Source organism: Scylla paramamosain, chromosome 12 (assembly GCF_035594125.1).
Source record: "Scylla paramamosain isolate STU-SP2022 chromosome 12, ASM3559412v1, whole genome shotgun sequence".
Taxonomy (NCBI): domain Eukaryota; kingdom Metazoa; phylum Arthropoda; class Malacostraca; order Decapoda; family Portunidae; genus Scylla; species Scylla paramamosain.
The window spans coordinates 13,845,440-13,873,331 of record NC_087162.1 but is presented as its reverse complement, the minus strand read 5'-3'; the positions used below and the strand labels follow the sequence as shown (position 1 = coordinate 13,873,331).

The following is a 27,892-nucleotide window of genomic DNA, read 5'->3' as shown; positions in this document are numbered from 1 at the left end:
TGAGAGAAGCTGGGACGACGAAAGTGTGCATGACGTGGAGCATCTGAATGAGAAACTGATTGAGGACATGAAGGGTGCTGCTGAGAACCAGATAGGGCTTGTGAGAGTAGGTAGAAGAAAGAATGTATGTAAACCTTGGTGGAATGATGAAATCAGAGTGGCTAGGAAGGAGCGAAAGAGAATGACTAGACAGTGTAGATGGCTGAGGAAAAAGAGGCATGAAAGCAATGAGGCAGAGAATGAGTATCAGAATGCATGGGCAGCGTATGAGACAAGACGAATGATAATGAATGCTAAAGTGAAGAGTGAAAGGAGTGTGATTCAATCTTTAAGGGAAAAAGGTATGGAAGGTGGCCATGAATGGTACAAGTTCATGAGAGGTGAGAATATGTCAGGCAGTGTTGGTGTGGAGAGTCTAAAAGTGGAGGGTGTAGTTATAACAGAGAAGGAGGGAATCAGGGAGGCAATCAAAGGGTTCTGGGAAGAAGTAGGTGGGGTAGGTGAGATGTTTAGTGTGAGAGAAGGATGTGTAACACTGGAAAGGAAGAATGCAGATGAACTGGATGAAAGAATCAGTAGGGATGAAGTGGAGAGGTGTGTGAGAAGGCAGAAGAATGGCAAGGCAGCAGGTCCAGATGATATACCCTATGAATTCTACAAGAATGGTGGGGAGGTAGTGATAGATAGAATGACTGGATTATTCAACCGAGTGTGGGATGAAGAGAGAGTGCCAAGAAAGTGGAATGAGAGCCGAGTGTGTCTGTTGCATAAGGGGAGATTTAAGAGTAAGAATGAGCTGAAGAACTACAGGCCAATTGCATTAGTGAATACAATAGATAAAATTTTCAGTGCAGTGTTGAATGAGAGACTGTGTAAATGGATTGAGAGAGCTGGAGTGCTGGGTGAAGAACAGAATGGTTTTCGTGGGGATAGGAGAGCTGAGGACAATATGTTTGTGGTGAACGAAATGATTGAGAAGAAAAAGAAGGATGGGGGTAAATTGTACCTAGGTTTTCTGGATATAGAGAAAGCTTATGATAGAGTGAACAGAGAAATGCTAGGTAGAGTCTTAGAAAAGATTGGATTGAGTGCAAAGATAGTTAACATAGTGCAAAGTATGTATGTGGACACAAGAGCTATATACAGACTAGGAGACATAGAAACAGACTGGGTGAAGAGTGAGAGAGGAGTTAGGCAGGGCTGTATATTGTCACCAACCCTTTTTAGCCTGTATACAGAGGAGCTAGCAGCCAGGATGAGAAGAATGAATGTAGGGGTAAGTGTGGGGAATGATGAAGTATGTGTGCTCCTTCATGCAGATGACGTAATTGTTATGAGTGAATCGGCAGATGAGCTTCAAAGTTTGTTGGATGTGGTGGATGGCTATGGTAAAGACTTTGGAGTAAGGTTTAGCAGTGAGAAAAGCAAAGTAATGATTGCGAATAGGTCAGAGGATGAAAGTAATGTGGTATGGAGACTTGGAGAGAATGAGTTGAGACAGGTGCAAGAATACAAGTACTTAGGGATGTGGATGAGTCCTAGTGGGTGTGCAAAGGCAAAGAATGAAAAGATAAGTATGGTAAACCAGTGGGTAGGTCGATTGCGAAGCGCGGCAAGGATGAGAGCAAGTAAGTATGATGTGTTGAGAGAAGTGTGGAAGAGTGTGGCTGTGCCATGTATAATGTATGGTATGGATGTGATTGCATGGAATGAAAGTGAAATTGATAAGTTAGAAGTGGGCCAGAATAGAGTAGCAAGGATGGCACTGAGTGCACCGAGGTGCACAGCAGTTGAAGCCTTGAGAGGTGACATGGGATGGAGCACCTTTAGAGAAAGACTCACAAAAGCCACACTTAGGTACAAGATTAGGCTTGAGAGAATGGATGATGCAAGAATAGCAAGGAAGGTGTACCTGTGGAATGAAATTGGAAGCAAATGGAGGAAGAGATGCATGAGAATGACAGACAGGAATGGATTGCAAGTTGTGTGGGCGATAAGAATGGCAGGGAGGAATCAAAATGAGCGTGAATGGGTGGTAACAAGAGGAGGCAGAGTGGGAGCCGAATGGGATGTGAGAAAATGGAAAAATGAGATAGACAAAGAAGTGAAATGTGTGGGACTGAATGAATGGAAGAATGAAATGGAAAGAAAGAAGACCCTGGAATGGTACAAGGAGAAAGAGGCCCCGAGGTATGAAAGGTGGTATGATGGAAGCCCGGGAAGTGATCTCTTCCGAGCGAGGGCACAGTGTATGGATGTGAACGCAAGGAGTTACAGGTGGTCCGAGTCCGGCAGCAAAGTGTGCCAGATGTGTGACATGGGAGAGGATGAGACGGTGGAACATGTGGTGCTGGAGTGTGTGAAGTATGCCAGAGACAGGAATGAGATGATGCAAGTGATACTGACTGAGTTAGGGCATGATAGGAATGAAAGAGTGGAGAAGACAGGAAAGGAATGGATGGTGTTGTTGCTGGGATTGTGTAGAGAGGCGAATGAAAGGATGATTGAGGCGGTGAAAGAATTTCTGGAGAGAATGTGGCGTGCCAGATGTATGAACAATTAGGATAGAAGATGCTGTTCGTTTCTCTTTTTTTTTTTTCCCTTCTACAGGAGTTGCTGATCCAAAGGCCTGGCTCAGGAGTGATCCTTACTTAGGGATGTGGATGAGTCCTAGTGGGTGTGCAAAGGCAAAGAATGAAAAGATAAGTATGCTAAACCAGTGGGTAGGTCGATTGGGAAGCACGGCAAGGATGAGAGCAAGTAAGTATGATGTGTTGAGAGAAGTGTGGAAGAGTGTGGCTGTGCCATGTATAATGTATGGTATGGATGTGATTGCATGGAATGAAAGTGAAATTGATAAGTTAGAAGTGGGCCAGAACAGAGTAGCAAGGATGCCACTGAGTGCACCGAGGTGCACAGCAGTTGAAGCCTTGAGAGGTGACATGGGATGGAGCACCTTCAGAGAAAGACTCACAAAAGCCACACTTAGGTACAAGATTAGGCTTGAGAGAATGGATGATGCAAGAATAGCAAGGAAGGTGTACCTGTGGAATGAAAGTGGAAGCAAATGGAGGAAGAGATGCATGAGAATGACAGACAGGAATGGATTGCAAGTTGTGTGGGCGATAAGAATGGCTGGTAGGGATCAAAATGAGCGTGAATGGGTGGTAACAAGAGGAGGCAGAGTGGGAGCCGAATGGGATGTGAGAAAATGGAAAAATGAGATAGACAAAGAAGTGAAATGTGTGGGATTGAATGAATGGAAGAATGAGATGGAAAGAAAGAAGACCTTGGAATGGTACAAGGAGAAAGAGGCCCCGAGGTATGAAAGGTGGTATGATGGAAGCCTGGGTGGTGATCTCTTCCGAGCGAGGGCACAGTGTATGGATGTGAATGCAAGGAGTTACAGGTGGTCTGAGTCCGGCAGCAAAGTGTGCCAGATGTGTGACATGGGAGAGGATGAGACGGTGGAACATCTGGTGCTGGAGTGTGTGAAGTATGTCAGAGACAGGAATGAGATGATGCAAGTGATACTGACTGAGTTAGGGCATGATAGGAATGAAAGAGTGGAGAAGACGGGAAAAGAGTGGATGGTGTTGTTGCTGGGACTGTGTAGAGAGGCGAATGAAAGGATGATTGAGGCGGTGAAAGAGTTTCTGGAGAGAATGTGGCGTGCCAGGTGTATGAACAATTAGGATAGAGGATGCTGTTCGTTTCTCTTTTTTTTTTTTTTCTCCTTCTACAGGAGTTGCCGATCCAAAGGCCTGGCTCAGGAGTGATCCTGTGCCACCTGTACCATCAAGATCAAGATCAAGATCAGTGCTACGCACGTGCGAGAGAATGCGAAGGGAAGACAACACTGGCGGGATTCCTTTTTCTGCTGTTCTTGTGTATCGAAGGTAAAATCATATTCTTTGAACTTTTACAGAAGCATTCGTTCTACCTCCGGGACCCCATTAGCTTACCATTGCTCACCTGACTGCCTGCTGCAGCTTGCCAAACCACTGGATAGAGGAAAGGAAGATTGTGGGTGATACAAGAAAACCCCATCACACCGGTCACTAGCATATTTAGTCGTGTTATGCCTCGTGATAGATAGCGTTAAGCTGCAGTTCTATTTCCGGTATCTGTGTCCTAATGAACAAATTTTGGGATCCGAAGATAAGAGGTTTTACGGAGGAAGGAAATTCCCACTACTCAGCATTAACTATCGGGGCCCTCACTTTGTGGCATTCAACATGGTCACGGCAGCAGCCTTATGCCAGTCTCTTGGAGACTTGATGAGCATTTCAGCAGTCAATGTAACCAAACATCTCCCTCTTAAGTTTCAGCAAGTGGGACTAACTTGTCCATCAGTCTCTTGGCCATGCAAATCAAATTAACTGCCTTGCTCCAGTCAGGCATTTCAAAACCAAACCAAATGAAATATTACAGTCTAGCAGAGGCACCGGTAAATTTTTACTCTCACCAATCTTTCTCTTCCAAACAAAACTATTTTTCTTCAGGTAGTGTTTGGCCTGCTTTGAAATAATCTGTATGTTTTCCCTGCAAATCATTAGTTTTTATTTTCATCCCCCAACCCGCCATCAAAAACTAATCTATTGTGATGAAAATGAAAAGCAGATTAATACAGAATAGACCAAAAAAATACAGATTAATACAGAATAGACCAGAAAAAAATAGTTTTATGCTCACAAATACGTAACAACAATAACCCTCACTCACAATGTTCCCCCAAGAGGACTAGCTGGCACTTGCCCATGGCTGCCAGCTGGCCACACACCACCACCTAACCAGCCTAACAAAACTAACCTAATCTAACCTAACCAAACTAATCTAACCTAACTAAAACTAAACTAACCTAACCTAACCAGGCTAACCTAACAACCAAACTAACCTAACCTAACCAAACTAACAACATAACCTAACTAATCTAACAGCCTAACATAATTGGCAAAGCAAAGAAATGAATATGAAGTCATTACCTTGTGTATCTTCATAAAATCTGGTGATGCACCAGAAATAATCAAGCCACAGTCATCTTCCTCAGACTTATTCAGGTATTTCAAATTGAGATGCTTTTCCCTCTTCAGGATTAAATAAAATGCTGTGATTGGCTAAATTCATTCTGTATTTTTTAATTGGCAAGTGGCTGCATTCTCAAACAAAAGAACCAATCATTGTGACTAATTTTGCACTTGTGCAACAAATGTGACATACTAACACACAGACGAACTCACCTTCACTGGAGATCAGTGCCTTCCTATCTATCACATGCATGGGTGTGTCACTTCCCAGCACTGTCACTGGGAGCTAGCAAGCTTGCTTCCCAAAAAAAAACAGATAAATCTTTAAAAATTGCTGTCAGCATTTTAAATAATTTGTAATGGGTACATATGGGGTTTCAATGAGCTCTGTCTGATGAGAAGATAAGAAAAGCCATGATGATGCAGGTGTAAAAGTAAAAGAATACCAGGGCGCCTTGAAAGTCACTACAGCCAAGCATAACAGATTATGTCTTAGCTCAGTTATGTTCTTGTTCTTGTTAGATGATTTGATGGTACCATATGGGCTGTGGTACCATAACCTAGGCATCCCAAAGGTACTGGTACTAGATAAGTTAGCCAATCAGTCTGATGACCTGGCGTGCTTGAGTGTCTTGAGAGTGACCCAGGAGGTTTGCTAATGTTGGTCTGTGCAGGTAGAGTAATGCTAGTGATAGGAAAAGAGCAGTGCTGTGGTAGTGGTGGCAAGGATAGTGTAGCAGGAGGTATTCTGGAGTATGTCTGGTTGTGTAGGGCAACAGTGAGGGATGTCTGTCAGATCCAGCTTATTCAGGTGGGTATTGAGACAGCTGTGTCCAATGGTGAGTCTGGTGACACCTTGATTATGGATGCTGAGAGACTAATAGTAATTGCATGAGAAACAAAGCTTTGAAAAAACAACATATGGACTTACAGTGAACACTGGTGATTACATGATGAATAGATGCTTTGATCTCTATCTTGATTTATAATTCACTTGTGTGCATAAAACATGAAAGACATTTCAAAACTAAACTCACTACTACATTATAATTTTCTGAAATATCTTACTTTTTAATTGAATTTTCATCTGCATAAAACATGAGTACTGCATTACAACTTTCTAACCTAATTTTACTGTGATGGGTGACTGCGGTAAGGTGTTGGACTTGTAACTGAAAGGTTGTGAGTTAAGTCAGACTTGTAACTGAAAGGTTGTGAGTTAAGTCCCCTGATTCAGTAGTTGCTTTGGCTAGAAGAGTGGCATCCCCTTCATCTGGCCCATTACAGTGACTGTGTGACATGTTTTGCCACAGCACTGTATGACCTTTACTGTCTGCTACTTATTAAAATGCATTTACCCTTGCCAAAGAATCATTGGCAACACTAATAGTTTGCAGTGTCACCACAGATTCACCTTTTTAATTTTCATGTTTATATTATTTTATTTATTCATCTATTATCTGTTATTTATTTATCTATGGTGTTCCCACTTGATATCACTTGAATATCAGATTAACTTTCTGGAATGAACTGTTTCTTTTTTTTTTTTCCCACAACTTAATTATTTTATTTTTTTATTTATTTATTATTTATTTAATTAATTAATTTATTTATTATTATTTTTTTAATTAATTAATTTATTTTTTATTTATTTATTTTTATTTATTTATTTTTTCTCATGTTATGGAATGAACTGAGCCCATTGCATTGTGTGACAGGAAATTGTCTTGAAGACTTACTTTACTAACTTAATCATACTTGTTTCTGGTGCACAGTATTGACCAGGAGGCTTAAGACAGGCATCCAAGCTCAGGAGCACAGTCCTTTAACACAACATAACATTGCCAACAACCCAAGACAAGCCAGCATCTGTCTCAGGCTTTCCCATCATGGAAGAAAGTAGCCTTGAGCAGTTGTTTATTGTGGAACCAGACTTCTGTCCAGCGTGTGGGGCCATCCTGGCATTACCAACATCTGGCCCTCTCATCAAGTGCAAGGTCTGCAGCTTCAGCATACGCATTGAAGGTATTTACCCTATAGTGTGCTTGTTTGTTGCAGCACATTTCCTGTACATCCAGGGGATTAGGCTTTTCAGTGATGATTAACTTCTAGAAGATGAAAGTTATGAATCCTGTTGCTGTTATTGCTGCCTTGCTTACCAGTTACTAATTCTTAATACTTTGACTTTATTGACATCCCTAACAAGTGTAGGTAAGTAAATGATACTCGTATTGTAGGTACATAGAATGTTATAGTACAAAAGTTCTTTGTACTTTGTGAGTTTTGTACGTAGTTTGCAATTGTCATTGTTGGGAAACTTAGTTACATGTAGAATGACAGAACAAGCAAGACCAATCATAATCCACTTGGATGTTGGTGATCTTTTCAGCTTAACTAATAGCATGTGGTGCTCACATTTTCCTGAGTGTCCTGTCAGTGTTCAGTCTCCAGCAGTGACCTCTCATGCACAGTCACCATCAGATCAGTTCCTCACTGTTTTCATGATGCACAAAGGAGAGACCATCATGAACAAGCACTTGTACATGCAGGCAAATCTTCATTTTCATACATGTGAGGAAGCTTTTGTTCATACTTTAGTACTGCTGTATTGCTGCTGTGAAAGGATGAGACCATATTTATTACTGTTGGTTTATTTTCACTGGAGGTGATCTATGCATTGTCTGGTCAGATTGCCAATAATCCTTTTGTTTTGAGGAGGAGGAGGAGGAGGGAGGAGGATAGTCATTGAAAAAAAAAAATGCTATGGATTTTTTTTTTTCTCTCTCTCTCTCTCCAGTTGTTAGAAACTGAATAGAGAAAAGCTTAAAATTGGAACTCAATTTATTTTTGCACAAGTGGAAAGATATTAAGGTAATGTGCCAGCTTACCCAGTCATATATTAGAAATTATCAAATGATAGATAATGAAGTTACTGTAAAAAATAAATTAATTAATTAAAAAAATAAATAAATCAGGAGTTTCACTGCCAAGTGGAGTGATAAGAAAATGAGGGTGGTAATTCCTGTAGTTTACTATGAAGTGGATATACAAAAAGTACAAAAATAAATAAAAAAAATTGTTGATGGTCAGAAAGCCCTTACCCCCTCAGGCCAAGGAGGGGTGATCCCACCCAGCTTTCCCCTGCTCTGGGTGGTGACCAGGAGAGGGGGTACCCATACTACTCTAACCGAACAGGAGACAAGGGAAACCTGAGAATGCTTAGTTGTGGGTTGGCAAATCTGCAGTTGTGGTTATGGCTGCTTCTGACCGCTTCTGGGGAAGTTATAGTTGCAATGTCTGCATTCTACCTGCTTAGTTGCTGCTATATAGACCTTTTGGGGAAGAAGACATGGCATACCACAGCCAGTCACTGCTATTCACTTCTTCCGTACCCACTCACTGTGCTGGAGGGTTGATAGCCTCAGAGTCCCCATCTGGGGAGGGGACCACAAATGTTCCCAGGTCAGACTGCCCTTCTGACAACGACCCTAAGTGTCTTGACACCCCCCCCCCCCTCAACTTTTTCATCATTAACTTCTGCAACATTAGCAGTAAGATCTAATTTTCAGTCTGTAGAACACCTCTCATCCTCTAAACCTCATCATCTTTTCCTCACTGAAACTCAGGTGTCTGAGGCAACCGACAGTAGCCCCTTTTCTGTTCTCTCCTACTTTCTCTATCCTTATTTTCGATCCAAAGCTGGATGTTAAGTTTATGTGCACAGTGACTTAACCTGCTCTCATACCCATGCTCTTGAATCTTCTGAGTTTTTCACCATCTGGCTACGACTACAGAGTCACTCTCAAACTAAATTTATCTGTACTGTATACCTCTCACCTAACTCCTTTGATTATAAGAAATTCTTTGACTACTTAACTTCCAAAGTGGAGCACATTCTGACTCTCTTCCCCTTTGCAGAGATCTCCATTCTTGGAGACTTCAATTCACCACCAGCTTTGGCTTTCCTCTCCCTTCATTGACCATCCTGGTGAACTAGCCTTCAACTTTGCTATCCTCCACAACCTACAATAAGTGGTGCAACATCCTACTCATATTCCTGACCATCTTGGATATACTCTCAACATTCTTGACCTTTTCCTGACCTCTAATCCTTCTGCTTATGCTGTCACCCTCTCTCTCACATCTATCTCTAAAGCTGAACTCTTTGCTCAGACCTTTGCTAAAAACTCTACCTTGGACAATTCAGGGCTTGTTCCTCCCTCTCCTCCACCCTCTGACTACTTCATGCTACTTATTAAAATTCGCAATGATGTTTTCCATGCCCTCGCTGGCCTAAACCCTCGGAAGGCTTATGGATCTGATGGGGTCCCTCCTATTGTTTTCAGAGACTGTGCCTCCGTGCTTGAGCCTTGCCTAGTCAAACTCTTTCAGCTCTGTCTATCAACATTTACCTTTCCTTCTTTTTGGAAGTTTGCCTACATTCAGCCTGTTCCTAAAAAGGGTGACCATTTTAATCCTTCAAACCACTGTCCTATTGCTTTAATTTCCTGCCTATCTAAAATTTTTTAATCTGTTCTCAACAGGAAGATATTTAAACATCTATCACTTCACAACCTTCTATCTGATCGCCAGTATGGGTTCTGTCAAGGCTGCTCTACTGGTGAGCTTCTGGCTTTCCTTACTGAGTTTTGATCATCCTCTTTTAGAGATTTTCGTGAAACTTTTGCTGTTGCCTTGGATATATCAAAAGCTTTTGATAGAGTCTGGCACAAAGCTTTGATTTCCAAGCTACCCTCGTACAGCTTCTATCCTTCTCTCTGTAACTTCATCTCAAGTTTCCTTTCTCACCATTCTATTGCTGCTATGGTAGACGATCACTGTTCTTCGAAATCTGTTAACAGTGGTGCTCCTCAGGGTTCCATCCTGTCATCCACTCTCTTCTTATTATTCATCAATGATCTAAACCAAACTTTTTGTCCTATCCACTCCTACATTGATGATACCACCCTGCGCTTTTCCACGTCTTTTCATAAACGTCCAACCCTTCAGGAAGTAAACATTTCTTGCAGGGAAGCCACAGAATGCCCAACTTCTGATCTTTCTAAAATTTCTGATTGGGGCAGAGCAAACTTGGCATTGTTCAATGGCTCAAAAACTCAATTCCTCCATCTATCAACTCGACACAACATTCCAGACAACTATCCCCTCTTCTTCAATGACACTCAACTGTCCCCCTCTTCTACACTGAACATCCTCAGTCTGTCCTTTACTTATAATCTGAACTGGAAACTTCACATCTCATCTCTAGCTAAAACAGCTTCTATGAAGTTAGGTGTTCTGAGATGTCTCTGCCAGTTTTTCTCACCACCCCAGCTGCTAACTCTGTACAAGGGCCTTATCCATCCATGTATGGTGTATGCTTCACATGTCTGGGGGGGGGTTCCACCCATACCGCTCTTCTAGACAGGGTGGAATTAAAAGCTTTTCATCTCATCAACTCTTCTCCTCTAATTGACTGTCTTCAGCCTCTCTCTCATCGCCACAATGTTGCATCTCTAGCTGTCTTCTACCACTATTTTCATGCTGACTGCTCTTCTGATCTTGCAAACTGCATGCTTTGCCTCCTCCCACACAAGACTTTCTTTCATCTCTTTAATGCAAGAGTTAACCAGTATTCTCAACCATTCATCCCTTTCTCTGGTAAACTCTTGAACTCCCTGCCTGCTTCTGTATTTCCATGTTTCTATAACTTGAATTCCTTCAAGAGGGAGGTTTCAAGATACTTATCCTTCAATTTTGAATTCCTTCAAGAGGGAGGTTTCAAGATACTTATCCTTCAATTTTTGAATACCGCTTTGGACCCTTTTATGGGACTGGCATCTCAGTGGGCTGTTTTTTTACTGGATTTTTGTTGCCCATGGCCAGTGTTCTCCCTACATTAAAAGAATAAATAAAAAAAGGTTGGCCATATGGGTAAGGAATCAGGGGACTGTAAATGCATTGATGAGTTGTGTTCATAGTGTGGCAAAGGAGTGACTGATAACCACTTACATTGTACAGTAAAATCCTTCTCATCTGGCATTCGAGTATCCAGCAGCTTCAAGTATCCGGCACAATTTTCCGCGAGCCTTAAAATCAATAAAAAATCAATGTGTACTCATAAAATCGATTAAAATTCCCGTGCAAGGCATACTTTGTCCCCTCGCTACCAGAGCGCACTGCTTCGCGCCACCCACAGTCCACTGCACTGTGTTTACTCAGTGACTCAGTCCCGCATGTGCACTGTTTATCGCCTGACGCCTTCGTCATGCCTAAAGTTGTAGAAAAGAGGAAGCGTGTTGTGCTTACACTTAAGCAGCTGATCAGATCAGCTGATCTTTGTTATGGTAAGATGCATGAGTGTAGAGTGGTGATTGTGGACATAATTTCACTTCTATTCAAGTATCCGGCAATATTCAAGTATCCGGCATGTTGGCGGTCCCTTTGATGCCAGATTAGAGGGATTTTACTGTACTCACTTCTCAATTTATTGGGATGCAGTCAAACCTGTAAGTTATCATAAGTACATCACTTGATAGGAAATTATTGGGAATCCTCCAATAATGCAATGTAGAAGTGCACTTCACAGGGATATTTGTAAACACTACATTATACAACATCATCATCCCGAAACAAACACCGAACACTACTTTATACAACATCACCCTCCTGAAACAAACACTGAAACATGTAAGTATATTAATGGCACAGATAGATATGATTAATACATAAGTAAATAATACATACGCAATTGCAGGAACAGTCGAAGGTCCTTTTAGAATGTAATGAATGCCACACAATCACCTTAATCCCAGAGCAGGCTCCATGTCCACGTAACGTGGCAGAGGGGCCCCGTAGAGTTTATGAACTAGTGCCTCTGCAGCAGAGATGACAGTGGCACAGCTGGAGAGTGGTGAACGACACAGGTCTTGCCTCAACAGCTGCCACCAAGACTCTGCCCCTATGACAGAGCCCCCCTTATTTCTTCTCATTCTTCAACCCATCACACCATGTTTCTTCCCAAGTTCACCCCCTATTAAACTATGTCAGTCCTTACCCTGCCTCACACTGACCTGGCTGAGGGGAGAAATGATGGTCTAGATAAAGGCCGTGGTGTCCTGTAAACAAACACCCCCTCTGTAGCTGGCCTTCTCGCCTTCTCATCCCATCCACATACCAAGTAATGTTATAAGTATAATATTAACCTCGTAACATAACTTATGGCAAAGTACAATAGTGTAACCCCTATCTGGGACCCATCATGATAAGAACATAACAAGGAACCAGCTACAAAATAAAGTTCAGGAACTACAAGTCAACTACAAGCCAGCTGATACTGAGCCGGCAGCTACAGGGACAATAACAGATGTCGGAGCTTTCTGCTGGTTGGGACAAGAAAAGAGAACTTCCCCGACTGTTTAGTCTGTGTATCACCTCCTTCCTCTGTGGGGATGGCCCACCTGACATTGCTTCTCTTAGTTGGTTGTCTCTCCCTCATAGAACTACTTTTCTTTGTGCCCTGTGTCTTCCCTTCTCCTTTTCACTATTATGCCAATTCTAAACTCCTCGGTCTGGTTTTATGAAAATTATCACAGATAATCCTTTTCTGGGTTGACTCCCCACTTGGAAACAAACCAGAAATGAGAAGTGCTCATGATTTGTATTAGAGTGGTATGGAAGTGGGAAGATTTTAAGGAAACTAATGAAAATGATCCCTCATTCCAAGAACTGTGATACTGTAATATAACCTTATGCGCATCACATGCAAAGTATAGATGTACGGGAGAGGGACAGGTGGTTCATTACCATACTGCAATCTTTGGTTCCCTTTTAACTCTTCCTTTCAGTTATATATAATGTTTACATACCACTTGCTCTGTTCCCTTACAGCTGTACCTTCCATGTAATTCACATGTGGTTATATTACTTTAATATCTCTTTCCACTTTAACTGAGTTCCAATTTTAAGCTTTTCCCGAATCAGTTTCTACATAAATTTATTTTTTTTTTTTTTTTTTTTTTTTTTTTTGTGTGTGTGTGTGTGTGTGTGTGTGTGTGTGTGTGTGTGTGTGTGTGTGTGTGTGTGTGTGTGTGTGTGTGTGTGTGATTATTATTCTTCCTCCTCAAAACAAAAGAATTACATTGGCAATCTGACCAGACAATGCATAGATCATCTCCAGTGAAAATATACCAACAGTAACAAATGAATATGGTCTCATCCCTTCACAGCAGCAATACAGCAGTACCAAAGTATGAATTAAAGCTTCTTTACATGTATGACTTATATATTTTGAAGCAACAGTGTCAAAGCCTCGGTGCTCAGATTTCTTCAAAGTGATTTAAGAAACACGATTATTTTGTGAGACTGTTTTGATTATTCATAAGGATTTTGAGATTCCTCCATGTCCAATTTTGTTTGTGTGGCTGTCCACAGTGCTTCTGGGACACACCACCACCTCCTCCTACCAGTTCAACCATCGGGGGGTGTACTCATCCTCTAAGAAGGGTCCTCAGGGTGAGGAGGAAGAGGAGGAAGAATATGGCCAGAGGGATCCACACCGAGAGTGTAGCAAATGTGGGCACATGGGCATGTCGTACACCACTATGCAGCTGCGCTCAGCAGATGAAGGACAGACCATCTTCTACCTATGCCCAAAATGCAGGTATGGATTGACTGATTTCTTTATTGGTATTATGGTGCCATGATAAGTAAGGGAGCTAAACTTTTATGCTGGGTTCAAAGATGAATGAGTTTTCAGCTGAACTAGTGACAGTTTTTACCATTGGACAAATAGAACTACTTAACCATGGAACTAGTGACGGCTAAACCAGTGACAATTGAACTAGTGATGTGGACATAGCAACATATTGGACTGTATTGCCTTCATTGACTATGATGACTTGTTTGATGTTACTGTCCCTGTGAGCAAGGTTGGGGTGGATTGAGTCAGCCAACAGGTCTTCCCGCTGACACAGACATAACCTAGGGTGACTCAGATCTCATGTGGGTGAAGAGTGGCCCTGCTGTCTGTATGTGATGGGGTAGTTGTGATGTTTGTACTTTCTCATTACTCTGTCACTCAGTAGCAACTTTAACCTTTCAATAGCTTATCCACTGTTTCAGACACCGAGAAGTGGAGAATTCATAATGGACGCTGCAAGAACTTCCATGATTACATATGGAGACTTGGTGCCAACATCCTCAAGACTCACCTTGGCTTACCTTGGCTCTCATACTTGGTAAAGTGAGAAGTCCTCTTGTTCAATAATGATGTTACAGTGTACAATATTAAGAGAAAGCTAATTTAATCTATTCCCACCACTTACTTGAGATGGAAGTATCCTTGTGAAAATAGGATATTCTCCTATACATCTCATATATCCCATCCAATGCAAAGTAAAGATGATTAAAGAATTCCTCTGAGTTGGGTAACTGAAACTATACAAAAGATTAGTGTAGATCAGTTTGAAATGAGGTTTGGATTGCACTTGATAAGTCATTGGAACTAAATGATCAGTGGCTGTCCAATATTAAATATGGTGTGGACAGCCCTTAACCTGTATATACTATGCATATAGTAAGTGATGATTGATAATGTGCAATAGGATGACAATGGAGGCACACTCATTATATGATGTGACTGGTCGCATCAAGATTAGACCTGGCTGAATTTTCTTACTGGTGCTTGACATGATTCCTTGCCTCCACATGTCCCAGTGGTTAGGATCAGGTGGTGATGCAGTTGGTGAGGAACTACCATTGCAAATTTGTCATCTCATTGTCAGTAATATAATTTTGAGTCTAGTGAATTCCCATCTTTTAAAGCAGAAACAAGTGGAGTGAGAAGGTAAATGATACATATGTGAAGTTTAACAATATTACTTTTATTAACATAACGTAGAATAACATATATTGCATCCATCCACAAAACATTTGCCCTAAAAATGCACTTCTGAACTGAAGTCCAACTTTCATCCACATCCCATAACTTTAATAATGTCAGAGGAATTAAATATAATTTTCCCTCTAAATTGTATGATACATGGAAACGGAATACCTGTACTTACAACAAGGAAAATAATTGTTCATCACAATACAGTTGAAAAGTGGAAGGTTGTAAGTAATAATCTGCATAAAAAATAAACTCTTCTCCTCCATAATTAAATAGATCACAAGGGCACCCAACATGACCCCTGATCCTCTCTTGATCCAGCATTAACAAGTATCAAAATGTCTATATACAATAAGACTGATTTAAGCTGTTCATTTTAGCTTTTCTTCTCTAGTTCACAACAGATCCTTCTTGTAGCATAGCAGATCTAGTGTTCACACTAGATGGGTGTATTAGAAGGACTTTTCTGGACTAGTCTGTGAGAGACTAATGGCAGGAAAAATGAACAACTTAAAACTGAAGAATCCCTGTAGCCATCTTCTGGTCTGAGCATGTGTCACAAATTATCCACAGTAATAACAGCAGCAGTAGTAGCAGCAGCTACCCATGTTATGCACCTTGTTACAGCACTTCTGGGAATGACTGGCTCCATACTGTTATCTCAGGTCCTAACATTCCAGTAGGCCTGACCAACAGAAACAACTTGCATAGTAGACTCAGCCAAAAAAGCAATGCCTGAGCCCTCTAGTGCCAGTTTTGCAGTGTAGAAGCCACCTTAGGATATGTAACACTGGTCCTACATTCTTGCTGAGTATTTGGGGTGCAGGGCGCTTCTGCAAAAAGCTGGTAAGGGAGTTGACGTGTGCAGCGAGAGGTTGTTCTGGCGGTTACTGTGGGACTACAGTTACTGGGAGAGGAAGAGGAGAAAGCAGAGGGCATGGTAGGTAAGGTTTTGCAAGCAGTAGAAAAGGGAGGGCTTATGGAAGAGGTGGCAACCATAGATGGTCCTACAGTACATGGGGAGGAGGGAGAGGTGGTGGTGGCAATCCATGGGTAGTGCTGCCACATGTCTCAGGACAGCAGTGCACGAATCTCCTTGTGGACGTGACAGAGGAAGTCAACATAACTAGGAGTGCCATACAAACCCTTGTCCTCCACCAGGTAATTCCTCATCACCATCTCGTGCTTGCCTTGCTGGGGGACCACAAACATCTGTGCCAAAGGAGGGAAAAGATGTGACAACTGATCTAAAACTGACCAAACCTAATAAACATTAGTAATTACAAGAGCAATGGTCTTCAAGTTGGTGGTCAAAATGCACATCAATTTTAAGGATTTTTGTCACCCATACTCTTTATTTCAATATGCATATGTCTATTATGTGGCAAAATTATAAACATCTGAAAAAGGCACCTCATTAAAAGGAATTCTATAACATAAAGGCAAGCTGCAGAGGTGAACAGTGATGACTACTATTCATCATATTTGCTAAACTCAGATTTCCTTTCCAGAGGTTAAACTCAATGTACAAAAAAGTTAAATACACAATGCAGGAAAAATAAATCAATCTTAATACATTTTTGTGATAAGATATCACTTCGGTAATTTTCAGAATAGATGATGCTACAAGAACATGAAAGGAGCTCAAGAAGACAAGGAGAGGAAGAGATAAAATGTAACAAAGTTACAACTTACTACATAAAATTATTTGCTGTTCAACACAATGTATCACTAGAACCAGGTAAAAGGCAAAGACACCTACCCTCACGTGTTTCTTCCTTTGGCCCCGGACTGTGGCCACGATATCTCTGACTCGCCTGGAGGTGGCGTTGTCCCTCTCCGGCAGCTCAGCCATCACTGGATCCAGCTGGTGTGGAGCAGCAACACCAAACACATCTCCCAACCAGGAGGAAGGAGTATTGGAGCCAACCCACACAAACATCTGCAATCCATTTTCCAGCAAGAAGACGCCTTCAGGATGCAGCTTGTCGTACGACGTGCGCAGTGGAGCAGGCAGCCCTGTGCTCTGTGGGTAGAGTTGTACAACTGGTATTAATATTGTAAAATTGGCAGATGTATGTGGTTACATAGAAAAACAGGGTATAACACACCTTGTGGTCTTCACAAGGTGACCTGACCTAGGAATACTTAGATGATACTAGAAGAAAAGGACAGGAAAGCAGAAGGCTCTCTCCCCAACCCTCCACTCCCTCCAGCATTAAGCTGTACAGGAAAACAGGTCGGAAAGGGCTAGAGAAGGGCTTACAGAGTTAGAGAAAGAAAAACCCAAAGGAAATTTTATAGAAATGAAAATAGATGAAGTGAGGTGCCCCCATTTCCTGAACACAAAGAAGTTAATCACTAACAAATAAACGCTGTTACCCACAGATTGCTGGCAAAATATTTATCAAGACAGCATTTAAAAATCTCTACAGTGTTGCAGTCTATCACGTCTCGAGAAAGCCCATTCCATAGATTTACCACTTGGTAGAAAAAAAAAATAAATAAAAATTTGAGTTGAAGTTGCAACAATTTTGGAAATGGTTGCAACAATTTTGCAACCATTTCCTCATGTGTAATTTGAAGAGTCTATCATGAAATATTTACTGTAGTCCATGTTATCAATGCCTTTGATGATTTTAAACACTTGTATTAAGTTGCTATTTAGTCTTCTTTGTGTTAATGGGAATAGATTTAATTCTTTAAGACACTCTTCATATGCTGTGTTTCTTAGGCTCGGTATCATTTTTGTTACTCTACACTGAACTCGTAATTTATCAGTGTCTTTCTGGTAAAAGGGGCACCATATCTGAACACAATATTCCAAAAGGGGACAGACTAGAGTTATACAAAGTGAGGATTGAGAGAGAGAGAGATTTACACCACTGTAATTACATTGAGTTGACTATGAAATGTGTTAGCCTATTCTCAAACTACTATCTGTAATAGCATGCCTCTTTCCTCTTGGACAGAACTGTAGCATGGATATTTTCCCATTTAAAAATTGTCATTGTATTTGGTAATAGATGAATGGCCTGGGTGCAAACTGGGGCTGGGTTGGAAGAATACTAATGAAATCCCAATAAAAAGTCACTGAAAGAGACTGTGAAGGGACGATGTCTCCTCTTGTATTTTTATTCACTATAATAAGTAATATTCTGTCTCAATAATCCTTCTTTAAGAGGTACCTCAGTCTAGTGCATAGTATACTAAATTGAGAGGGTGGCCTTGTATCAATGTAGAAACATCAATAAATATTCCATCTTTTAAATACCTTTTAATGGCATGAAGACAGCAATTATTTCAATCCAGCCATGGAGTGTGCAGCCAGACTGGGTATAAAAGATACACTGAAAAAGCTTACCTGTGGGTCTACATCTGAGAGTGGCAGTAATCTTGGATAGAAGTACACCATTGAGGCTTCCACGGGGGCAGTGCAGAGGAGGTACATTTGCCATGAACGTTCGTCACATGTGAGGTCTTGACCGCCACTGATGGCATCACTCTTACTCAGGCAGTTGATGTACAATGGCAACAGCTTCATGGCCTCAGGCAGAATGAGCTGGCCAGGTGAGGAGGGAGAGGCACAATTCTTGCGGTAACAAGCCAGTATGTTGGCTGTCCGGGCTACCAAGTTCTCCTTAACCTATTGAATGGAACATGTTAGTAAATGGTTTTCAGTACCTTATCTTACATAATAATACAAATGAAAAGCCCATTTCCAAACAAAATTTCCTATATTATGCATCAAAGTTGAACTTATCTTAAGAATTATGTATTTATTGATTAAGATGTTCTGGACATGAACTGTTGAAATAAAGATGATAATTTCTTTTCCTTACAGTGTTTTGATATTATAAGCTAGTTATGGTGTACAGTTTTAAAGCCAAAATTATGCAGTTAATGTAATTGAATTAATTTTGCACTCCTACCTAGACCTGTATTAAGTACATTCCGTCGATTACTTAAGTTGTGAAAATGTGTACATGAGTATATATATCTATATAAACTGCACAATCCTAGTTTGTTTGTTTTTTCTTCTAAGTAAATAAATAATGTTATACACTCATTTGGAGAAGAGACTGATACAGCTGGTAAATGAGTGGGAGAGCATGAGACTAAGTGTGAAGTAATAAGTGGGTGGCTGTATATTAGAGGGAAGAGGAAAACTAAGAGGCCATGTCTACACAAATGAGTGGGGTTTTGATAGGCTGGGAGTCCATCAAATCCATCCAACTCAGGGACAGAGAGGATGGAGGTCAAGTCAAGAAACTATTTCAGAAGCAAGGGCAGGAGAAAAAAAATTATATATGAAATAATAATAAAATAATAATAATAATAATAATAATGATAATAAAAGAAAGGTTACTACACAAAACACAAACATGAAAATGTTATAGCAATGAAAAGAGAAGTGTAAATAAAAGTGTGGGCCAGAAAACCTTAAATTACTAATGCACCATATGTTAGTGGAAGAGAAGGTTAAGGATAAAATATGAAAGGAATGCAAGATTAGGTAAGTGTTTGAAGCTAAATAGCTGATATTCACAAAATCACATGGCTAGAAATTATCTGACACTGTACAGGCTATGAGACTGACTAGAAAAAAAATAAAGATAAAAAAAAAAATTATATATATATATATATATATATATATATATATATATATATATATATATATATATATATATATATATATATATATATATATATATATATTCAGCTAATTCCATTTGCACAAGTCTTTACCAAATACAAATGAAGCAGCACATGAATCCTTACAGGTGAGCAAGTGTGTGTGTGTGTGTGTGTGTGTGTGTGTGTGTGTGTGTAGAGCTGGACTTACCTGTTTGGCATTGTTCTCCAGCAGTCTTACAACAGACTGCTTGCCAAAGAAGTTCATTAGTGTGTCCAGTTCACAGTTCTTGAAGAGATCTGCCATCTGATTGCATATGGTGAGAGCCAAATTGAAGATGCGCAGGCGCCTCTGACCACCACAGGAGGTGTACAAGAGAGCTGCCTGAATGTACACCCCGTCCTCCTCAGTGAGCTTGTCATCGTGCTTCACCTCAATGGCAATGGCCTTGCTGGCGTCAATACTGGCCAATTCCACGTCTGTTGTGTTTGACATGAAGAAGTGGCCAAAGAACTCCACTGGCCTCACCCCCTGCGAGGTGCGCACTCTCATGATGGCGTCAAATGCAATTTCCCGCCCAACATTGAGTTTCAGGTCCTGCAGGAGCCTTGGCCCATCTTTATTGGACTGGAAGTAAGCATATTTGTAGCACTGACCACCAGTGAGTCGGGGCACCTGTCCAACGGTGGCCAGGTCCACATAGGTATCGTTGAACACATACATGTCAACAGAGCAACCAGACGCCACCAGGTCCTGACCCAGATTATTGTAGAAAGACGTCTGAGGGGTTAGCATGCTCTTCTCCTTATCAGTTCCAAGCAGCTTTCTGTCCTCCCTCATCTTGAGACTGCCATTCCCAGCCATTGGTAGGGAGGAATGGAACACAAACAGCTTGCCCACCCTGCCTGCTGCCTTGAGGGCCTCCATGCCAGCCCTCACAGCACAAGCCAGGGCTCCTGAAGTTTCTCGGGTGCCCTTGAAGTTTTCTGGGATGCTCTCCATTAGCTTTTCAATGTTCTGGGCAGCCTCTTGGGGATCACACAGCACTCCACTGGGAACTGGCACAAACATGCCCTCACGGTCACAAACAACACACATTTCTGGTGCCTGTCCATCCATCTTGTAGAAATGAACATCAGACTGGTAGGTGATGAAGCCAACCCGCATGGTGGATTGTGGCGCGGGAGAGCCATTGATGGTGTCACGTGGCAGCTGCTCTAGGATATCCTTCATATTTTGACACAGGAGAGGAATCACCCCACGCTGCATCATCAACTGACTCATCTCTATCACAAAGATGAAAGCTGGCTCTTTGGGCAGCAACTTATCCTGAAAAAGAACCACACAATCAGTCTCATATTTTCCAGTCTTATTGCACAAAATGACATTTTCCTTCACAATCTTTGCTTATTGCCATCCACACCTGGACGGTAACATCAAGACAGTGACTTACCCTACAATACTCTGCAGTGGCAATGAACTCATATGAGCCACAGCACAACTCTGGCCGCTGGAATTTGTCTGCCCGAGAGCCTTGGCCATCCATGTGGCAGAAGTATTCCTTTGGCACCTCTACCACACCTCGGCACAGCTTGCACTGGTACCTGCCAGGCAAATCACAACAATGTTACTAGGCTAAACTAAATAGTTTAATCATTTTCACTTTTTGCAGAATTCAGTGTTCCTAATTCTCTATAATGGGCAAACATGGGCATGCTGGTCCCAACTAAAGGCAAGTACTGTACACACATGTAAAATGGTACAAGACACTCACACTTTGGTAATGTACTCATTCATTCACCTTATCTCAACCAGCCACTTATTCCGCAACACGCCTCCCAATCTACTTACTTGCGGCCACCATCCATGAACTGCATCAGTGGACTCATGTAAGCCTTGCAGCGGTTGCACCTGACAGGTCCATTCTCCAGACTGGTGCCCACATACAGGGGACTATCCTGGCCAGATCCCTCAGCCATGGGGCTGATCACCAGGCCAAAGGGCACATGTGTTTGCTTCATCATCTCCGGGGTGTGGGGGACACTGTACATGGTGGAGCGCAGATGGTGGGGGGAGGCATTGCCACCATCTCTCACAGTGAACTCTGTGGTCACCAGTGGTGGCACTTGTCCCTTCATGTTGGTGATGAACTCCCCACTGCGACACTGCCTGTCCTCCTCCATCACCTGCAGGGGGCTGGGCATGTCGTCAGGGTTCAGGCGACGACTCTGGCCCTGAGAGTATGCAGGTCCACTCATCCCACCAGCCCCTGGGTACCGGTTTTGCATGCTGCCACCCATGCCATTAACTGGAGCACCACCCTGGCTTGGGGGCATGCCAGGCTTGTTGCCTTGTGGTGAATTTGGTCCTGGTGGAACACCTGGCCCTGGTGGCATCATGCCAGGTCTTGGGGGCATGCCAGGCTGAGGTGGGACCCCTTGTCCTGCTGCCATGCCTGGGCCTGGTGGCATCATGCCTGGTCGTGGTGGCATGCCTGGTCCCGGCCTAGGAGGCATTCCTTGACCTGGTGGCACGCCGGGGCCTGGTGGCATTCCAGGCCTTGGTGGTTGTGACTGCCCTGGTGCAGGAGGCTGAGGATAACCTGGAGGGCCAGCCATAGAAGAGGGAGGAAAGCCTGGCTGACCAGGTGGTCCTGCCATGGAGGTGGGAGGATGGCCAGATGTTCCTGCCATGGAGGTGGGAGGGTGGCCAGGAGGTCCTGCCATGGAAGAGGGAGGGAGGCCAGGAGGTCCTGCCATGGAGGTGGGAGGGTGGCCATGAGGTCCTGCCATGGAAGAGGGAGGGAGGCCTGGAGGTCCAGCCATGGAAGATGGAGGGAGGCCAGGCTGGCTTGATGGTGGAGGAGGTCCAGGCTGGGGGCTTGCCATAGAAGGAGGAAGATTGGACTGGCCTGAGAATCTTGCCCCTGAAAGAGGAAACCCAGGCTGGCCAGGAGGTCCTGCCATGGATGAGGGAGGAAGGCCAGGCTGGCCTGGTGGTCCTGCCATTGAAGAAGGAGGAAGACCTGGCTGGCCCAGTGGTCCTGGGGGACCAGGCTGTCTTGGAGGGCCTCCCATGGAAGGAGGAGGAATGCCAGGCTGGCCCGGTGGTCCTGCCACTGAGGACGGAGGGAAGCCAGGCTGACCAGGAGGACCTGCCATTGGGGAGGACGGGAAACCAGGCTGATTTGGAGGATTTTGGGGACCAGACTGACCTGGAGGCCCTCCCATTGAAGGAGGAAGAAGGCCAGGCTGTCCTGGTGGTCCTGGGGGACCAGGTTGGCTTGGGGGTCCTCCCATGGAAGGAGGAGGAATGCCAGGCAGACCTGGGGATCCTGCCATGGATGAAGGAGGGAGCCCTGGCTGACCTGGAGGTCCTGGAGGACCAGGTTGCATTGGAGGTCCACCCATAAATGGAGAAAGGTCAGGCTGCTTGGGAGGCTGTCCTTGTGTTGGCTGGGATGACACTGCAGGTGAGGGTGGGTTAGGATGTGAAACACCAGGAGTGGAAGAAGGTGATGGCTGAGGACCTGGTCCCAGCTGGCCAGGAGGACCAGGTGGTCCAAGTGACCCTGGTGGCCCAGGAGGCCTCATGGGGGGTCCTGGTTGAAGTCGTGCAGGAGGACCAGATGGCGGACCTGATAGTGGACCTGATGGTGGCCCAGATGGTGGACCACCTGGTGGTCCAGATGGTGGACCAAGAGGTGGGCCATTCTGAAGGTCAGTGTATGGGTACCCATTGGCAACTGGTCCTTGAGGTGGCTTCATCTGCAAACAAGAATCACAATTATCAGCCACACAGAATATGCCAAGTATATGGGGGAATAAGTATTACATTAGGAGAAAAACATACATGTTTCTAGCAGTTATGTTGTGCTGGACATGTTACCTGATTAGGTCCTGGTGGCACGCCCAGGTTCATGCCTCCCATCTGTTGGTTGAGCCCAGCCATGGTGGGAGCTGGCCCAGGTCCAGGGGGCCTCATGGGAGGCATGCCAGGCTTCATTCCACCTGTGAATAATTCATTGGTCAGCAAAGAGCACCAATCATTTCACAACGTACACTCATGGACATGAGAAAGTATGTACGAGTCTGAGCTTACATGATTATAACTGTCCTGTTTTATTTATTTATTTATTTATTGTGTGTGTAAAGATTAAATTTCTGACACAATACAGTAATGTAAATCACAGTATCCATTAGTGTATTCAAACAAAGTAACCCTAAAAATCATGTGGTTGCTGTGGAGTACAAACTTTCATGTAGTGTAAGGTTCAGGTCAGACTGAATGTCCCTACACACCTTGCATGTGTGGTGGGACCATGGGTCTGGGGCCCTGAGCTGGCAGCATTGCTCCCTCACCCGGCCTGTAACAAAGAACACAAATTGTTTCATTCATTGAAGGCAAACAAAAAAAAATTCCAGAAAATACATTTCTAATATTAAGTATCATATATACTTGAATCATCCTAAAAGAGAGAGAGAGAGAGAGAGAGAGAGAGAGAGAGAGAGAGAGAGAGAGAGAGAGAGAGAGAGAGAGAGAGAGAGAGAGAGAGAGAGAGAGAGAGAGAGAGAGAGAGAGAGAGAGAGAGAGAGAGAGAGAGAGTCTTATATTACGACCTTTGGGGAAGTTACAGTAAAATAGAAATCCATTTTGAGAAAATGCACTGAAATGTATTTCCATTGAAAAGTGCATAAACAAAATTTAATGTAGTACTACAACTGGCATTATAAACAAATGGATAAAGCATGAGGCTGTGTGAATATTCTTCAGTTTTTCCCAAAGCTGATGGAGGAGCTATATAAAGATCTTCAAGGCTAAGCAGTAAAGGAAATCAAACTGGGGGGGTAAGATGAATCTCTCCAGCTTGCAATGTTGTACAGGGACGAAGTGCATATACAGAAAAAATTCAAGAATGTCGGTGTATCTAATCAAAAGAAACATGATATATAGAAGATTACAGCAGACAGTCCAACACATGCAGACAGTGCAAGGAAAGGGTTTGTTTATGTTTAGGAAAACTGGTCGTACCACATATAATTTTTATAGCAACTTCATCCATCCACCCTTTTTCCTGAAAATGCACAAAACAACTGATGAGAATTTTATTTTAGGTTTAGTTTTGCACTTGAAGATGATGGTACCTTATTACTGGTAATACATTCAAGGTATTTTATTCATTGTCTCAGTTGTCTGGTGCTCACTGACCCAAACTCCACCGCAGATAATTGGTAGTTTGGGTCTCATCTTATACCACCGATATCAGCTAAAACCATTAAATTCTGACTAAAATTTGGGGGTCGTCTTATCTGCCAAAATATACGGTAACATCACAATCACTAGGTTAACATAGAGGAAACTTGACAATGGGGCAATTATCTCAAAGGTAAAAACCGCCCTCTGTAGATTAATAAGGCAACCTCATCTCTCTCCTAACACACTAGAATATTGTTTACATCACTGAGTCTCAACGGATACCAACAGTGATTAATGTTTTGCTTTTGTAACACCAAAAAATTTATCTCTGTATTTGTAAACAGGTTAGCCATAAGAGAGAATGACTGGGAAATGAATCCAATTTTCAAGTATGCTCACAAGATGCAATGCAATAGCCCTTCTCTCCAACCAACATCAATCCTATCTCACAGGCAACAATTTCTCACTCTACAAAAGTGATTCACTCCTGCTATCATTTCTGACCCTTGACTTACTGTCAAAAACCCCATTACACCTTCAGCACATCCAGTCACAATGCAAAGGATGCAATGACCACCTACACCATTCATGCTTATTACATCACTGTCAATCATTTACATGATAACACTCAATTCACCCATACACTCTACCAAATAAAGGATGAAGACAAAAATAATTTCCTATCAGCATGTTCCTGCTTTATCAACCAGAACCTGATGATAGCTGCACAACATATACCTGTATTACTAAATCTTATAAAACTACTGAATTTGCTTAAGTCTTGGTGTAACAACCATCAAATAGAGTAGACTTCTGAATGAGGCAGCCTGGTATATCCCAAATTAGTTGCTACACTAAAGTTTTACTGTAATACCAAATATATACTGCATACATAGAAGAGACAATGACATGGGTAATATGATTCAGGTGGTTGTCACTGCCTGAACAACAATTTTGAAATGCACCTTGCCAAATGTCCACAATATGGTCAAGTACATAATAGCAACTTTCAAACATGGATAAGTGACCCTTCTTGAAATACCAACATTATCAAATAATACTACAAAATCTTGTTCAGTGCAACTCAAATTATGTATTCTATTCATAATAACCTTCACAGTTTCCCACTTTAAATCTATTTATACAAGACTAAATGTACATTAAATAAGAGCTAATGGAAAAGGTTTATGGGGGATACATTTTTCCATCATATTCTGGGAGAGGGGATAGATCACCAATCAAGAAAACCACGTAAAGATGCCTGGTACGAGAAAGATGACTACAGTATGGATGTTAGTATTGTGAAAGTTATTAAATAAATCACAGCTGGAGAGTTGAACATGCAGCACGTCAGGAGTCATTGTCCTGTGGCGTGTGTGGGGCGATGGGACAAGGGACGTGATGGAGGGTGGAAGGGGAGGGTAGGGGCTGGTTGGGAATCAGATAGTCTTGCAGAAAAAAAAAAAAAAAGACGGAGAGAAAGCCTATAACCTATTGACACAAAACACTTCGAGGGGCTGAGGAAGCTTTAAAAAATATATATGAATATACGACACGCTTTGGTGGTGGCGGGCATGGAGTAAACAGACTCGGCACCAGTCAAAACATTACAGGAGGGAGACAGCCTGGGTCACGCCGCCCCTTACACACAAACACATACCCACCGCCAGGCTTATTTAACATACTGAGGGTACAAAACGACACACTAACTTGAAACCTGACCGGGGGAATGCCTGATTGTACACCCAACCCTGTAAATCGTGCCAGAAGAGGGTCAAGATGCTGCAGCAGCAGACGGCACCCGCACACACCAGCGCCTCTCCCGTCACGTCTCCTCTAATGACTTACAATGGTTGTTCCATGCCCTTTTCCCAGCCTTTCACCTGTACCACAACACTATAAACCTGCGCCCTGTCTCCCTTCGCAAGACTTACCGGGCGTGGTGGAGTGATCAAAGAGCAAGGAAGCCGGAGCAAGGCAAAAGTTGACAAGTCAGAAGTGCCACGTACAGGGTGGCCGCGCAGGCGTTGCTCAGCCACGTCACTGACAGCTGCCTCCCGCCTGGCGTGTCTGGTGCTGTGTTGGTGCTGCTGCTGGGCTCATGTAAATGAACTATAACCAATGCTGATAAATAATTTATACCATTTCCATACAAACTACAGCCAATAAAGTACTAGAAATAGCAGGACAAGGGACCTGATGTAATGTTAAATCTCTCTGCCAGCTGGAGTGTGGCAACGTACTGGTGATGATGTTGGTAGTGGTCAAGGTGTAGAAAGTAAAGAACCTGATAATAATATGTCAGCTGATTATACCAGGTCGTTGGTACTATTACTTGTATATCAATATTAAGCTGCAGTTACGTTATTTTACCCTCATATTTGACTCGTCCTACTTTTTGATGCAATCTCGTCTTGTCCTCTTTTTCTAGGCCTCTATGACAATATCACTTTTGCTATTATTAACATTTTAAAGAGTACACTGACGGCGAGGGCGAGTTCCTCCAACATAACTTGAATAAGAAAGAACTTAAAATCTAATGGTTGTAGTATCAAGATAAATTGTGACTGGTGTAGTTATTATGATAAATAGATGGCACAATATAAAAAATGCTAAGTGCGAGATGAATGTGATTGGTGGCCGTGGTGGTGGTAATAGTAATAACATTTATGATGAGAGGCTAGTGGTGGTAATGACTGCTGGGATGGTGGCATGTAACTCGTAATGGTAGATATACAGGTTTATCATGGTGTTGGTGATAGTTTATTAGCAATTGTGCCAGATACAAGGTACGTAATAATACCCTATGTAGCAACTGTGATCGCCAGAGGAGGATGATTGGAAATTCCCATTACTTTACCCAATGCACTATCAGCACGCATCTGTTGATATCTAAGTCAAGGAACGATGAATAGGAAGTATATGGAACCATTTACGTTGTAATCTTAATAATTATAGTTTCCTTAAGAGGGCCACGTAAGCACCACTATGAATACCCATTACCCCATTAAACGGATGTGATTAAGTAAGCTTGCATGTATATATATATATATATATATATATATATATATATATATATATATATATATATATATATATATATATATATATATATATATACACACACACACAGAATACTGA

At 42.5% G+C, this 27,892-nt stretch overlaps 2 protein-coding genes across 4 annotated transcripts; one reads left to right on the top strand and one right to left on the bottom strand.

Annotated features, from left to right (window-relative positions):
* The first annotated feature begins 3,753 nt into the window (after window positions 1–3,753).
* LOC135105719 (DNA-directed RNA polymerase I subunit RPA12-like) lies at window positions 3,754–18,190 on the top strand. Of its 3 annotated transcripts, none has more exons than XR_010270979.1 (5): window positions 3,754–3,899; window positions 6,803–7,052; window positions 13,461–13,689; window positions 14,151–14,266; window positions 16,537–18,190. XR_010270979.1 is itself a non-coding variant. In XM_064014144.1 (4 exons), the coding sequence occupies exons 2-4, from the start codon at window positions 6,917–6,919 to the stop codon at window positions 14,173–14,175; spliced, it is 390 nt and encodes a 129-aa protein (XP_063870214.1). In that variant the 5' UTR covers window positions 3,754–3,899; window positions 6,803–6,916; the 3' UTR covers window positions 14,176–18,190. The 3 variants fall into 3 exon arrangements, 1 of the variants encoding a protein (XP_063870214.1); XR_010270978.1 differs by having other exon boundaries at window positions 16,532–18,190; XM_064014144.1 differs by having other exon boundaries at window positions 14,151–18,190.
* On the bottom strand, window positions 14,891–26,590 carry LOC135105715 (protein transport protein Sec24C-like). The gene is made up of 9 exons (XM_064014130.1): window positions 26,462–26,590; window positions 23,857–23,921; window positions 23,444–23,565; window positions 21,407–23,322; window positions 21,009–21,159; window positions 19,766–20,884; window positions 18,284–18,565; window positions 16,682–16,945; window positions 14,891–16,131 (listed from the first exon to the last, which is right to left on the bottom strand). The coding sequence occupies exons 2-9, from the start codon at window positions 23,903–23,905 to the stop codon at window positions 15,991–15,993; spliced, it is 4,044 nt and encodes a 1,347-aa protein (XP_063870200.1). The 5' UTR covers window positions 23,906–23,921; window positions 26,462–26,590; the 3' UTR covers window positions 14,891–15,990.
* Between the last annotated feature and the right edge of the window lie 1,302 nt (window positions 26,591–27,892).